General features: G+C 56.2%; 1 protein-coding gene across 6 annotated transcripts in view; it reads right to left on the bottom strand.

Moving 5' to 3' along the window:
* Window positions 1–2,191: 2,191 nt before the first annotated feature.
* Ube2g2 (ubiquitin conjugating enzyme E2 G2) overlaps window positions 2,192–15,297 on the bottom strand; it is a 29,234-nt gene continuing 16,128 nt past the window's right edge. For 2 of the 6 annotated variants that reach the window (XM_004842506.4, XM_021256392.2), the window contains exons 4-6: window positions 7,453–7,571; window positions 4,797–4,937; window positions 2,192–3,723 (exon numbers count right to left, since the gene is read on the bottom strand). In XM_004842506.4, the coding sequence (XP_004842563.1) occupies window positions 3,611–3,723; window positions 4,797–4,937; window positions 7,453–7,571 (373 nt within the window). In that variant the 3' untranslated portion in view covers window positions 2,192–3,610. Of the gene's footprint in view, window positions 3,724–4,796; window positions 4,938–7,452; window positions 7,572–9,397; window positions 9,540–13,143; window positions 13,429–15,297 lie in introns of those variants that run through there. The other 4 variants (XM_021256393.2, XM_021256394.2, XM_087211029.1 and 1 more) reach the window with 4 other exon arrangements.

The raw sequence follows: 15,297 nt of genomic DNA, 5'->3' as shown, positions 1-15,297 counted from the left end.
TGGGGCAAAGTTCCTGTCTTCACAGGCCCCTCGCTAGCCAGGCCAGGCCCCAAACCCCTAACCCTGGGCCACAGCACAGGGCCTGCACCCACAGCTGCTGGGGGCCAGCAGAAGGCCACTCCCCAGCCTCTTCCTTCCTTTGGTTGCCCAAGGCCGGCCCCACCTCCTCGGCTAGGCTCTGCCCGCTCCCAGCTGCGTGTGCACCCAGGCAGCTTCCAAGTCTGGCCCCAGACGACAGGGCCAGAGGCTCCCTGGGCAGTTGGGCTCCCCAGCACTGGCATGGCCCCTCGCCACGGCCCCGCCCACCTGGACCAAGGCAAGCCTGGTGGTGGCACCTGGGGACACTCCAAGCTGGCCAGTGCTCGGAGCAGGCCGCTTGGTGAGAGCAGGTCAGCACTGGCCACGGCAGCCTCAGTGCAAAGGGACTGCAGCACTCCCCTCCCGCCCTCCACGTTGCCAGGCTATGGCCCGCGTGCCCTGCTCCACAGCTGTCCACAGCACCTGTCTTCCCTGGTGGCCCTCACACCCACACCCCTGCCTCTACCCAGCACAGAGGCCAGCACCAAGTTGAGCACTGAGCAAACCCAGCGTTAGGGGTGCACAGGACACCCTGCCCCCCACGCTGGAGTCCTGGGCTCACAGAAGGAAACTGCAACGGACCAACTGCTCCAGAGGCACCGCCTCGGGGAACTGGGGACAGTGCCCTGCGCGCGGCACCCCCCGCCGTCCAGACACAGGATGCCATGCTTGCTCCAGCCCCGTGCCGATCTGCACACTATGCATCACCCTGTCACCCTGGCTTCCCCTGTAACGGGAAATTAGTCCAGGAGGAAGCGAGGGTGAAAGCAAGCCACGCCAGGTGTTGTGTTCTTCCAAGGACAGAAACAGCAAGAGGTGGCAGTGCCGAAGTGAACAGAATTCTCCTGTTCAGAGTTCAAGGGCACCGGCCCTGCTCCTCAGCCCCGCAGGGCCTGGCCAGACAGGAAACTTCAGGGAGGAGCCGTGAGGTGACCCAGCAGAGGAAGTGGAAGATTCTCCACGGGCTGAGCACAGAGCTGTCAGATCAGAGGGAGGATGCTCTGCCAGGCACTTCCGGGTATGGGGGTGGGGGGATGGACACTGAGCCCTGGCACCTGGCAGAGCAGCTGGCTGTGGTGGGAGCGGGGAGCACCAAGGGTCAGGCCCCGCAGGTGAAGCTGGGTGTGGGGACCTGGATCTGGGACACTGGGTCTGGGCTGTGTGGGGTGGGCCACGGCAGGATGAGTGGACACATTAGTCCCTCCAGCCCTGGGGAACTGCTGGCTCCAGATGTCAAGCCTGCTACAGCCAGCGGTGTGGGAACAGCAGCAAAGGGCGTGAGGCGAGCAGCCTTCCAGGTGAGCTCTGGTGCACCAGACGGGGGACTAGCACACAGCCAGTGGCAGGGACAGTGTTGTCCCTGGAGCAGGGTGGCAAAAGACATGGGATCTGAGGGTCACTTTTCCTGGAGACAAAGAAGCTGGCACTGTGGCACTGGGCAGTGGGCTTCTGCCCTGCACAGAGCAAGCTAAGTTCTACCAGAAATTGTGGGAGAGCAGGGATCTCTCCCAAACCGGAACCACCTGATGCACACAGGACTGACCTGGAGGAAGTCAAAGCTGGTGCAGGAATCCAGGGAGCCAGAGCCACAGCTGGGGGGCCAGAGCCAAGCCCAGGGGGAGACGAGCCACAATCATGGGTTCTGGAGCCGTTCTTAGGGGGAAACCAAGGATGACGCTCAACCGAGACAGACCAAGGGATGCAGAAGCAGGATTAGAGCAGATTTAGAAGCAACTGCAGCCTAAAGCGGTGATTAGGAGAAGCCGGGGAAGCTGGCAAGGTCTGGACAACCTGCCGGTCTCTACTTAGGACCGCTGCTAACGCTCAGCGAGGCTAGCAGAGCTCTCCCAGGTCCACGTTCAGCCTCCTCCATCCTGCATGGACCCCACAGAGAACCCCGAGAGCTCCTGAGAGCAAAGGAAGGGTCACAAGATGAAAGGAACGACCTTCTCAGGCAAGCACGGTTCGTGCAGAGGTGACCCTGGTGCAAGGGGAGCTGCGTGGTCACAGGCAGCCATGTGCCGCGTAGGAGAAGCAGCTGCCACCGCTCCAGCCAGACCCGGCCCAGGACCCCACACCATTATACAAGACACAACGAAGAAACACACTAGAGAAGAGGGAGAATATAGAACTTTATTTTATAATATAGTAAATAAATTCCACCACAGAAGAGGGACAACTGGGATTTTTCATTTAATAAATACAAATGAATAAAAATACTTTGTTTTGTAAAGAGATTGCCTCTCTTCCCCCTCCCACGGAAGCCTCCCATGAGCCTGCCCATCTGGCCGGTCTGCTGGAGGGGCTGCCCCGCTCAGCCCATCCACACACACAGACCACATCTCAACCTCCTTCAGGCCTGGAAATACTGTTTAGGCGCAACACCCTCCCTCTCCACCTGTCCCAAACGCAGGCCTGCCCTGAAATTCAAGCTGTGAACCATGCCCTCTGAGAAGGAAGAGTCCTGACCCATGTGGGAGGCCCTGGTGAAAGCCACAGTCCACCGGCCACACCTGCGACAGGGCAGGAAGCGCAGTGTGACGTGACCCTACTGCATGTCTCACGCGTCTCTTGGTTTAAAAATAGAAACTCCTATTTAAATCGAACCTGTCTGGAGCAGGCCAGGTGTGTGCTCCTGCTCGAGACAGATCTGTTATTGCTTGTATGCGCCTCCGCCAGGCACTGTGCTGCTCAGCCCCATCCACTGATGGGGACACTCAGGCCACATTAAAGTCGTAGACCGCCCGCCACCTGACTCTGGGCCACTCAGTCGGCTTCCGGGTGCAGCCGCAGTGCACAGGGAGGAACCCTGGAGCCTCTCAGCTTTAGATTGGAAAGGGAAACTTTTTCAGGGTCCAGGAGAAGACAGCACTGCCTCTGTGACGCTCCGCTCAGCTTGCTCTCCAGCAGAGTGCCGGTAACGAGGACCTGGATGCAAACCCTAAAATGCAACCAGGGGAAGCCATCAGTTTTGTGGCTTGAAGTAACCACATGTTCTACAGCCCCGCTCTTCAAGGGCGCACTTCCAGTGTCTCCCAGAGGGTGTCTACGTATGAGAACGCAGCAGCAGCTGTGAGAGCCAGCCCTGCGCTAAGTACCAGGCCAGAAAGGAAGTGATGGGCGCCTCCCGGGGCACACGGGACCGGGCACCGACAGGGAGCCCGCAGCTCTACCCACTGCTTCCACCAAGGCCACATCTTCTCAAGGAGCCTCGCTGGTGTCCTGTCAGCCCGAGGCCTGGCCCATGGCCCCAGGTGGGAGGGCAGCTGCAGGCCACGCTGCAGGAGGAAGGAGAGGTAGTGACGGCGGGGCAGACAGACCGGGCGGGCCGACCTGGCCCAGGAGGGACCCTGGGATGCTGCAGCACGCAGTGAGCCGCCGGTCCCAGAGAGCACTGTCTGGGTGGAAAGGTAAGAGGGCGGGCTGCATTCTGTGATGCCTGTGTCGGTGCCAGCACGGCAGCACTGCCCATGTCTGCAGGAGCGAGCGGGAGCTGCTCTGAGGTGCGTGTGTGCCCGAGTGCGGCGCAGCCTCACAGCCCCAGGGACTTCTGCACAATCTGCTTGGCAATCTTGTGAAACTGCTCACGGTCATCCCGCCACATTTTAGAAGCATCCACATTGGCGCCACTCTCGTCGTTGGGCTCTGAAAGACAAGGGCCGGCCCTGCGCGTGAAAGGGAGTCTGCGCGGCAGCCTGACGAGAGCAGCCTTTCCCGGGAACGTGCCGCAGACTCGCGGGCCTTCTCGCCTGTCCCCACGGGGAGCCAAGGCCGCAGTGGGGGCGCTGCTGGGAGCCGCACAGTTCCACAGCCAGCCACGGGCACAGCAGCTCCTGCTGTGGGGACCGAGCAGCAGCTCCACTGGGTGGGTGTGTTGCTTGTTCCCCGCACCCCACATCTGGACTGCTCCATATTCCTGACCCCGCCCGCACAGCAGACACACGACTCCTCTCCTGCGCACCAGGGAGGAGCCCCACAGCCTGCACTCCAGGCCCTCCCACCCCTCTGACTGGCTGGGCTCCTGGAGGCTGACAACTCCTGACCCACCAGGCCTGGGTCCCCCTCCGACCACACCACCTGCCCAGGGCTGCAGGTGCGGTCTTCCCGAGGCACAGTCAGAGACATCGTGCCACTGTCGTCCCCACGGACGTCGGGCCACTGTGCAGCTCACGTCTGCAGGGCCCCTCCAGCCTTGGCTCCTGCTGTAGAACTGGCAGTGCCCCACGGGTCCGGCCAGTGCTACCTTGGGCCAGCTGTTTCCTCCACCCTAAATGCCTTTCCCTCCCTCTTCTGAACTCCTGGCTAACTCAGCTCATCCCAGGAAGTGGTCTGTGGGCCAGGTGTGACTTACCACACTGGCATGTAGCTACTGATGGACTTGGGAAGTTCCCATGGAATGCGGGGCTTCAGAGCATGGGCCTCTGTCACACTGAGCTTTATACATGCAGCGTAGTGTGAGACATAATAAATACCTACTGAGTGAACGAGATGCCCAAGCATCAGAGGATGGCCCACCACGGTGCACAGTGTGCCATGTGACACCAGACTGTCTTTAGAATTTATAATTATGAAAAGTATGTTTACGTTTGGAAAAGTGGAGACAAGCAGCACTAAATTAAAATAATTCCACAGATTAATTATGAAGAAATAAAACCCAGGCGCGACTGAGGGAGGGACAGGAGCCAGCAACACAGGGCCCGGCCCCGGGGCCGTCCTACCTGCCAGCATGCTCACAACTGACAGCAAGATCTTCTCCACGCTCTGCACAGGGCTCCACCTCTCAGCACTGCTCTCATAGCCCATGGGGTCGTCGCCTGGCGCGTGAAGGATGGAGATGCAGACTCTGCCGTCGGGGTAGACTGCAAGGGTCAGAGGCAGCCAGGTGAGCCGCACATGGTGCCCTGGGCAATGCAGCGCTGGGGCAGATGCCACAGGCAGAGGACAAGGAGTGCAGAAGGACTCGGCCGTTTGTACAGCAGAGGAAGAGCCAGGGCCTGAGTGGCACGCTGCACACCAACACCACCCTGCTGCGGCCTGCAAGCTGGGCCCCACAGGGCTGCCCAGCTCTGCCCAGTCCTAGAAGGAGTCCACCTTCTAACAGATGTCTTTAAGCATTATCTTGTGAATGAAAGGTGATCTGGCAAACATTTCACCAAAATTAGGATTATTCAAAATACTTTGCAGAGCCAGATTTCACAGACATTCCCAATTTTACCATTAAATCCCTGAGCTCGACTGTATAAAATACACGTTCACATGGCTAGCTTAATGGCAACTGGAATTACTTCACTATCCGGAGAAAGAATGGCACTGGGATTTCCACAGCTGTTCTAAGAGAAGTCACCCCCACTTGGCAGGTCGGTGTGAGCCGATGCAGCCCGGCCCTCCCCTCCCCTCCAGGTGCAGTGCTAACAAGACGGGGGGGGGGGGGGGTGTCTTCAGGGCATAGGGCTTGCTGGGAGTCAGGCACACGTTACTGTCACGTCTGCCCAGGAGACCGTGGAGAATCTGACTCACTCAGTCACACAGTAACCTGTCTGAAGCCACTGAGGTTGCAGCTGACAACTCAAAGTAAACATTTAATTCACCTTAACTCATGAAGCAGAATTTCACGAAAGCCTAGAACACTGGTAGTTCATGAACCCCCAAAGGGCCTTTTCTTCGGAGTTGCCCACCACCTCTCGTTATTGGAGAAGCCAGGGGGACGTTGGCCCTGGCCGTCTGCAGTCCACACACGGAATCTGGGCGCCAGAGCTCCCAGGACCGTGCTGGCGCTGCAGGACCTGCAGGAATCAGAAGTTTGCCCGGTCAGCGCCACCCCCTCGAGGTGACGGTGCTCTGTGGGGACACTGCACAGCCCAGAGACAGCCAGAGCAGGGTGCCCTTGCCACGGCCCAACCTTCTCTGGGTGTCATCAACTGCACTTCCACCCACGTCCTCCCGCTCGCCCATTGCCCTACCCCAGAGCAGCCCTTTGGGGACCTGGCCGTGCTGGCCCACCCCTCAAGGACCCCCAAGGACAGAAGAAAGATCAGCCACAGCCAGCTGGCCTGGCCCTGGCCCCCAGTACAGCCCCCAGAAGGCTGGGTGACCCTGCTCCTCCCGAAGGGGCCAGCTCACATCAGCCGGCAGGGCGCCCTGGCCCCTGCGTGCAGCTCCTGCAGCAGGGTCCGCCTGTCCTCGGGCGACTGGGTCACTACCGCACCCAGCAGTGCCAGCAGAGGTGCTGAAGGACTTCTTCCAAGTTTTTACTGAGAGACCAATCTTTGAGACATTTAGAATAGTTCTCAAAATTCACTTTTATAAAATAAAAATATCGGTTCACAGTAAGGCAAAATTTAAAAGCTACTTAATTATCTGAGAATTAAAATATTTATTGGGTGTGTAGCTGGGTGGCAGAGTCCTTGCTTAGTATATGCAAGACTATAGGTTCTGTCCTCAGCACCACAAAAAAATAGTATTTATTCTCTATTGTTGAAAGATTGATTCCACATTTTTTGCCATTAAAAATACTCTGTAACAGGCCGGGGATTTAGCTCAGTGGTTCCGCCACCTGCCTCGAAAGCGCAAGGTCCCAAGTTCGATCCCCCGTACCAAAAAAAAAAAGAGATACTCTGTAATGAGGGCCAGTGTAGCTGCTGAGCACATGCCCACCTAAAACCCCCGCACAGCCACTGAGGCAGGACGCTGGGCCAGTTCAGGTTCCTGTTTTCCTTTTCCACATTAAGCTGCCCTTCACAGTAGAAACCACGGTGTTAATGGCACCGTTACTTTCCCACAGCTCGAACCCTACAGGCTCGTCTTAAAGGGTCTATATCCCGGCACACGGCATCGTGCACTGGTGTAGCTTCTGTCTCTCCTGCTGACACAGCCATGACACAGAGGATACCACGGCAAAGAACAAGCAAGCTCCTGGGCCCTTAACCTCTCGCTCACCAAAAGCACCATTTATGTCCTCTTCTGATCCAGGCAGGGAGTTCAAAATGGTCTTTGCTGAAAACCATGACTCTTTTCTTGGGCCTCAGATTCCCAATGGAACTAGGAGTGGGACAAAGCCTGACCCCCACCATTCCCGGGTTGTGAGACTGGTCAGATTCTCAGCTCTGCACACACATCTGTCACCTACAGTGCCTGTTACAGGCTAGCGAGACCAGGACTGAGACGATGACCAGCAGAGCTGGACGGCAGGCCTCCTGCTGCTGCGGGTGCCCATCTGACCCCACGCCAGGGCAAGCCCTGCTCCTCCACAGCAGCCACCCCTATGCACACTGTCAGAGCTGGGCTCCACCTCCCCTTTCTCTGGTTTCCACTCCTGAAGTGGAACCCACGCTTGCCGGGTCAATGGGCCCACAGCCCGTGTGCAGAAGCACTCACTGTTGGGGTGAAACATCTCGCAGGTGAAGCGCATCTTTGGCGGACTCAGTGGGTAATCCAGTGGGAAGCTCAGGATGGCAGGAAAAACACCGAACTCAAAGCACGTGTCTTCAGGGCCCCTGGAAGACAAGGAGTAGGCGGACAGGAGCTCAAGTACACCCGGGGGATAGGACGCTTCTGTTTCTGAACACACATGCACAGATGAAATAACCGGAAGCTCTTCTCTGGAGGCGAGTATGTCTCTCTCTGCCACTGCAGCTGCTGTCAGTGTCAGGCAGATGCAGAGGCCGAGCGGCATTCACAAGGGCGGCAGCGGCCACGTGTGAGGGAAAAGGTGTGATTAGGCCTGATGCTGCACTAGGACAGGACCTGCAGTACTACACAAACACAGGGTTAAGAGGTGCAGTCGAGGTATTTAACGTTTCTGGACACGCCTGAGAAGCGACTTTTGTAACCTCGTGTGAGAACCAGACAACAGACACTCTGTGAGGCTGAGGTAGGAGGGTTGCAAGTTTGAGCCTGGCCTGGGCAACCTATGGCCTTAGTGAGACTCTGGTTCAAAATAAAAAAGGGCTGGAGATGAAGCTCAGTGTGAAGGCCCTGGCACAAAAAGAAAGGAAGAAAAGGAGGGAGGGGGAGGGGCGGGAGAGGGAGGGGGAGGGGGGGAGGGAGGGGGAGGAGGGAGGGGGAAGAAGGAGGGGGGAGAAGGAGGGAGGGGGAGAGGGGAGAGAGGGAGAGGGGAAGGGAAGGGGAGGGAGAGGGGGAAGGGGAGAGACTCCATGGTGCCACCTGGGCCACAGCCCGAGAACCACAGCCGTCACAGGGTCGTCACACACCAGTGGCAGAGACGCACTGAGGCAGCTCAGAAGTCTCCTGGAGGGTCGAAGCCCCCCACGGTGGCCAAGACCTGACAGCAGCAGGGCAGGGGAGAATGACGCCCGCCAGCCTGCATCTGAGGACAGAACAACCCCTCCCTACTGACCTCACTGCCCACAGGCTGGTTCTGATCCAGAACATCCCCCGAAGGCCTCTGTGCTCTCAAGGGGGGCTCCTGGAAGGTGCCGGTGGCCCGGTCAGGGCGCTCATGCATCCACGGGTGACTTCGCTGCTGGCCCTGGCCTAACCCTGACCTGCTGCTGGGGGCGGGGCCTGGCTGGGGGCGGTCCCTGAGGCTGACCCGGCAGGGCGCATTGCCCCAGCTCCTCCTCCATCCGAACACCGCGTGTCTGCCTGGCTCTCTCCTGCTCCACTGTCATGGACTGGGCCACCTTCCTCCACCATGCCCCCCATGCCATTTCTGCCTTGGGGCCAGCCAACCATGGACTGAGCCCTCTGAAACATGAGCCAAAGTAAACCTCTCCTCCTTTAAGTTGCTGGCATATTTTGTCTCAATGAGGGAGGTGACTAATAAAGTATGCATCAGAGTAGTTTTAAAGACCGTGAGCAGTCTTTATCATGTGCAGAACTGCCCACTGACAGCTAGATACTGATGGAGAAATCAGTGTGGGCATGCAGTATGATGGTGGTGCAAGCCTAAAATCACAGCACTCAGGAGGCTGAGGCAGGAGGATTGCCACAAGCTCAAGGCCAGCCTGAGCTACATATTGAGAAAGAACCAAACAAAAAGAAATCAATCAATCAATCACAGTGGGGAACATGCAGCCCAGGGACAAAGGAGAAGGGAAAGAAAGCACTTGGGAGATCAGCTCTGCTTCCTGGAAGAAACCCTGTGAGGACCCAGACCTGATGGCCACGGGGATCCACCAGCCCTGCTGCTGCCCAGGTGAACCCAGGAAGCAGCCCAGGAAAAACAACTCAGAAACACTGACTCTGAAATTATCTGCACTTTAAACAATAGAAGTTTTTTAGGAGCACAGACTTGTTTAAACTCTTGATGCAGTTATTTTGGTGCAGTGAAATGAACATAAATTAGCAAAATATTCACCTCCACAATTAAGGGAAGAAGACTACAGAAAGCTCCTTTGGCAGCGACACTCAGGACTTCGTGAGAACGACGGATGTGGTGGAGCCAGTGCCTTTTGTGCTAGGAGACAAATCACGACTCTGGAAATTGCGTTCTGCTACTTCTGGGGAAACAACAGTGAACAGCGCCTTGGTTGGGAGGGGTGAAACTGGCACGAAGCCACCGGGGAGGCCAGCGAGGAGTGGGGAGGGGGCTTCACTGTGGCACAGCCGCCGCCTTGCTCCGCTCTTCCTGCAGTGGCCTGAGCGGCCTCTCCCCGACACAGGCCCAACGGGGTCACCACAGGCCTCACGCAGAGGCGCACGGCCATCCTGAGCAGCGTGTCCTGCAAGGGACAGTGCCCTCCATCAGCACTGTGCCACCCCTCGACTGCTGCTGCCATTTCACTGCTGGGCAAAGAACACAATTCCAACTGTGAAAACAGAAGGCTGGGGGGGGGGGCCTGGCAGACAAAGCCTGTCTTTAGAAGTCACACGTGACCATATGAAGAATGCTTCCAGGCCTCAGGACTGCTGGCACCCCTGAGTCTAGAATCAGAAAAAATTCGGGATAGCATCTTTGGAATGAGCCAGTGAGGTATTTGCTCAACACTGATAACAGTCTTTTGTTTGTCATAATGGGGCTTTCTTTAAAAGCAAAGACACCCACTGGGTGGTTTGTAGCCTCACAAGCACAACTCAACACTTCCAGAAGCAATGCCACTCTTCTCCAATAACAAAGCTACAGGCAAATGCTTAGGGTCATGGGCTTCCCCCTCCCTTCTCGGTGCTGTGGCCCGGGAAGCGTCAGGTGGCAGGGGTGCAGTGGTGTGGGTGCTGCCAGAGACAGACAGGGAGCCCTGCCGCCACACTTCTAGACCACCTCGCCCTTCACGGAAGATGGCCCGTCTTAAGAGGCAAGAGGGAAGAAAAGCAAGAAAGGACACCAAACACCATCTGTCCAAAACAACGATGACTCCCAAAGGCCACAATCACTTTCCATCTCACGGATGCCGACAGCGGCCTGGCTTAGGCAGCTGCACAGGAGCGAGGCACGGCACTGCAGCAGGGCACCAGGCTGTGCAAAAATCCGTCTCAAGTCGCTCACCCCAACCGTGGCCAAACCTTGAAGAGGGCATGCCTGGCAGGAACTGGCAGTCCCTGTCCACCCGGGGCCCCAGCCGCTCACCCTGCCCTCTCCAGAGCACCAGGCAGGCTCGCCTGCCTCGCGGCACCACTGGAGGGGGCAAAGGGCAGTGGGAGCCCCGCAGCTCCCACCAGGTGCATCTGACCCCAGGCAGCCAGGCGCTGTCCTCTGTAAGAAGCATGGCACAGCGAGGGATGGATGTCTGACAAGCGCTAACAGTGGAGACAGGCGATGCACTAGCTGGTGCTCAGAACCTGAACTGCATCCTGAAGGACACCTGTGCCTGGCAGAGCCCTGCGAGGGGCACAGAACTAGGCAGCTGCCTCCACACCACACAGCCTGCAGGACCAACTGACCGCCTGCAGCCTCTGCCAGCTCACAGCAAAGGCCCACGACGCCGGGAGCCGGGCAGCGGCCTTCAGCAGACACTGGCAGGGACACCCTGACCGGGAAAGGCCCGCCCACACTGCAGCTGGGGCAGCACTCAGGCGGTGGGTGCCCTGTGTGGGGACAGGAGGCAGCCTTCGCCTTCACTCCGGGGCACAGCGGTGGTGAGCACAAGCTCCATCCCATCATCACCGCATCATTAAATCTGCCCAGAGGGGTCACAGCCACGGCCCAGCTTTTTTGCACTGTATTCCTGAAAAACTTTCACATATATTTGCACTGTACTTAGCTATATTGAAAGCACACTGAGCAAGTCCATCAGTTACAAGAACTTTCGGTGAATTCCACTTTTCTAACACACACTTTGACCTTTTAACTACCAGAAAGGACATTTGTTGGGAAAGTGCATAAAATAAAGAGCAGCCAGGGGTGGTGGTGCACACCTGTGATCCCAGCACTCGGGAGGCTGAGGCAGGAGGGTGGGCATGAGTCCAAGGCCAGCCTGGGCCACACAGTGAGACTCTGCATCAAACCACCAAAAACGAAGAACAACACCTCTCTGGCCCACCCCACCTGCACCGCCTCCCGCAGGGTCCCTCCAGGCTCTCTGTCATGTGTGTGCACAAACCCACTCACCTTCACTGACAAAGCTGTGTGTCTTAAAGTTACATCATGGTAAGCCAGGCATGGCACTGCACAACTGTAATCCCAGCACTTGGGAGGCTGAGGCAGGAGGACTGATTGCCAGGAGTTTGAGGTCAGCCTGGGCTACCTAGCGAGTTCAAGGCGAGCCTGAACTACAGAGCTAGATCCTATCTCAAAAAATAAATAAAGTTGGGCTGGGGATTTAGTTCAGTGGTTCCACCACCTGCCTCGCAAGTGCAAGGTCCGGAATTCAATCCCTGGTACCAAAAAAATAAATAAATATATAAAAAAATAAAGGTCCGCCATAGTATTGCTGAAATTTGAAAACACCTAAATAAACGGGAAGACTATGCTCATGAATAGGTGCACTCTGTGTTGGGGCGGCAGTGTTCCCTCAGACTGACCTGAAGAGCAGACCAAACCTCTCACTGAGATACCATCCTAGGCTGTACCCAGAAATGCACAGCATCAGAGCAGCCTCAACAATCTAGAACAAGAACAGAGGTGGAAGACTGGACGTTTCCCCAAACCTCCTCCATGGCTACGTAATCAGAGCAGTGTGGGACGAGCACCGGGTGGCACAGGCCAACAGCACAGAATGCAGTTCAAAAAGAGCCCCGGATTCACGGCCTTCATTTCTGCCGGAGGCGCCTGGTACTCACCGCAGAAGGGCTGTCTTCAGCAAAGGATGCAGACCGCGGCTGCTCACATGGAAAGGGTGAAGGGAGACTCCTGCCTAGTCCACATACAAACTAACTCGGTCGGGCCGAAGACCTCACGGGAAGACATGCAAACCACCACGCTTGCGGAAGAGCAAGAACGCCTCTGGGACTTTGGATTACACACAATGCCAAAAGCACGGTCCACTTCAAAACAAAACTGCTACATCGCACATCTTCAAAATTAGCTATGTTTTAGTTTCAAAAGACCCCATAAAAAAAATGAAAAGGAAAGCTGCAAACTGGAAAATATTTTAAGATCATGTATCTAATAAAGGACTTGCATTCAAAAATATATATATATATATCAGCGAAACCACTGAGCTACATCACCGGCCCTGGAATATATTTTTAAAATTATTATAACTTAATAATAAGAAAACGTTCTGAAGTCCACCAAGGAAGACATACGAATGGCTGGTAAGTCCATGAGAAGATGACCAAGCGCAGTCACTAGGGAGGTGACAGCACTTTGTCCACTAGGACAGCTCTGCTGCGACAACAGACCACAGCGAATACTGGGGCTAGCAGGTAAAACGAGACCCGCGTCCTCTGCCGGTGGGAGTGAACCATGGTGAATGGCTTTGGAAAAGTTTGGTAGCTTCTTAGCAAATTAAACATAATTTATTCCACACCCCAGCAATTCCACACCTATGCATCTAACAAAAAGAAATGGAAATGCAGTGTTCACAGCAGCATTACCCACAATAGCCAGAGTGGCTCCAACCCAAACAGCCGTCGCCCGGAGAGTGAGAAGGCAGCAAGGGGAGGGAGGACACGCCGGCACACACCGAAGCGCGGAGGGCGGCAAACTCCCAGGACCCCACTTACAGGAAACGCTCGGGAAGACAGGCAAAGCCAGAAAGCAGACCTGTGGCTGTCTGTGGCTGACGGTGGGAACGAACAGGTGCTGGCTTCCAACAGGCGTGGGGATCTTTCTGGAAATGCTCGAAGACTGGATCACAGTGAGGACACAAAACCCTAATAAAACTACTGGCTTGTACACGCAACGCAGGCCAAACACAATAGCATATTACATGTCTTAATAACCCTGTTGTAAATCACACAGGGAAAACATACCATGCCCTAACCAGGGCTTCTCAACCTGGCACTCCCAACCCTTAGGGCAGGTCACTCCCTACTTGTGAGGGCTGCCCACGCCTGTGGCATGATTACTAAGTGCCAGTAGCAGAGGTCCCCTCACCTCAGTGATGACAGCCAAAAGGGCTCATCCATTGCCAAATACCTGTGGGGAACACGACAGCTGAAACCCCAGCCTAGGCCTGCTCCTCCAGTCTGCCTCTGTCACCCATACCTTGTCACGCTGCTCCCTGGGACTCCACAGCAAGGCGGTCCTGATTACTGGAACAATGATACTTCCATTTCACTACTACAAGGAAGGCTGCAATAAACCATCTCACAGAGCAATCTTTTGAATACTGAGGTGAGATGCTCTACGACAGTTTTCAGTAAAAAGGAAACGTTGGTGTAAGGATGGTCCCTGTGATCACAGGAGCAGACACAGGCTGCAAGAACCTTGGGAAAGGCACTTTCCAGGGGCCCAGACGCTCTGGCAGGAATGCAGGATGGAGTCAACCAAGGGGCGGCAGCCTTTCCGGAAGGGGACTGTCCTCCTTGGGAAATCACCACAGCCTCCAGAGCCAGCTGGTCTGGACAGGTGACAGCAGTGAGGCCACAGACAGACAGGGTGGTGAACAGTGCCAGCTGCTTCTGGAGCGCTGGGGCTGGACAGAAGAGGACGGAGGGTTCCACCGGACTTCCACCCTGCTGGCCACCGATGACGGCAGCCGCCCTGCCCCACAAGCTCCTTCCATGCCACAACACTCAACTGCACTCAACACGATGACTTAGACCACAGGTCTCAAAGGCCATGGACGCTGGGACTGGAAGAGACCTTAAGCCATGGGTCCAAGGAAAGTTGGACCATTTCTTTTAGTTTTTGAGGCAGAGTCTCACTGTGTAGCCCAGGCTGGCCTCAAACTCATGGCGATCTTCCTGCCTCGGCCTCCCAGGTGCTGAGATTACAGGCATGCGCCACCACGCCTGGCAGTTGGATCACTCTGGATCCAAATAAGTGAAGGTCAGAGCGGCCAAGCAATGGGGACAATGCACAGCTCTGGTGGCCCATCCCTTCCTGTGAGCTGCAGTCCCAGCCACACTCCACCAGCTCAGCATAGTCATCCAAGGCAGCTCCCACTTCTAATCAGACACTGTCAGGCGACTTTGTGCACAGCCCTGGCCTCGTTCATTGCTGTGCCACCCCCCCAGCCTGCTCCCTCAGCCCTGTCCTCTGTGAGTAGAGATCTGGGTTCACCCTGGCCAGATGCCTCTGCACGGGCCCTGCCATAAGAAGCCTCTGTCCTCTGCCTGAGCACAGGAAAAGGCAGGGTTTCCATGGCACTGCCCAGAAGAGCGAGAGGCCCAGCAGGCAGGCACGATGGCAAAGGCCAGCAGCAGCGGGCTCCACGAGAAGAGCTCGGTGTCCAGAGACATGAGGCCCAGGGTAGCGAGAAAGAGAACCTCTCGGTGAGGAGCGGAAGCCCAGCCAGCTGTCTGCCAAAGCAGAAGGGTGAGTGGACCGCCGAGGACAGTTAATTCCCTCCTGGATGTTTAAGCACATCTGCAAATGGCCTCTCATTTGTGAAGGGTCTGGAGCAGAACCAAAACCAACAAACACCAATGCTGAAGCAGGGGAATTCCACAGGAATGCAAAGCCTTATGCAAACACAGAAGTGCTCTCCCCAAAATCAGTTCTAACTGCTTTCTTAAGATGGGTTTTCAAAATATTGGTTTAATTTTATACTGTTTATCTAAAATTTGTAATAGATACTGTAACAAATTTTTAACAATGAACACTTTTAAAAAAGCATACTGGAGGGCTCAACTGTGCCTTCAACGCACTTCTAAATCCGTCTGTGTGGGTGCACAAAGCGCTGACACCTCCCAAACCCTGCAGAACCCACA

The sequence above is a fragment of the Heterocephalus glaber genome, unplaced genomic scaffold (genome assembly GCF_053883595.1).
Source record: "Heterocephalus glaber isolate CG9 unplaced genomic scaffold, H.glaber_assembly_v1.0 deba00000122, whole genome shotgun sequence".
NCBI lineage: Eukaryota > Metazoa > Chordata > Mammalia > Rodentia > Bathyergidae > Heterocephalus > Heterocephalus glaber.
This window is presented reverse-complemented; position numbering and strand designations above follow the sequence as displayed.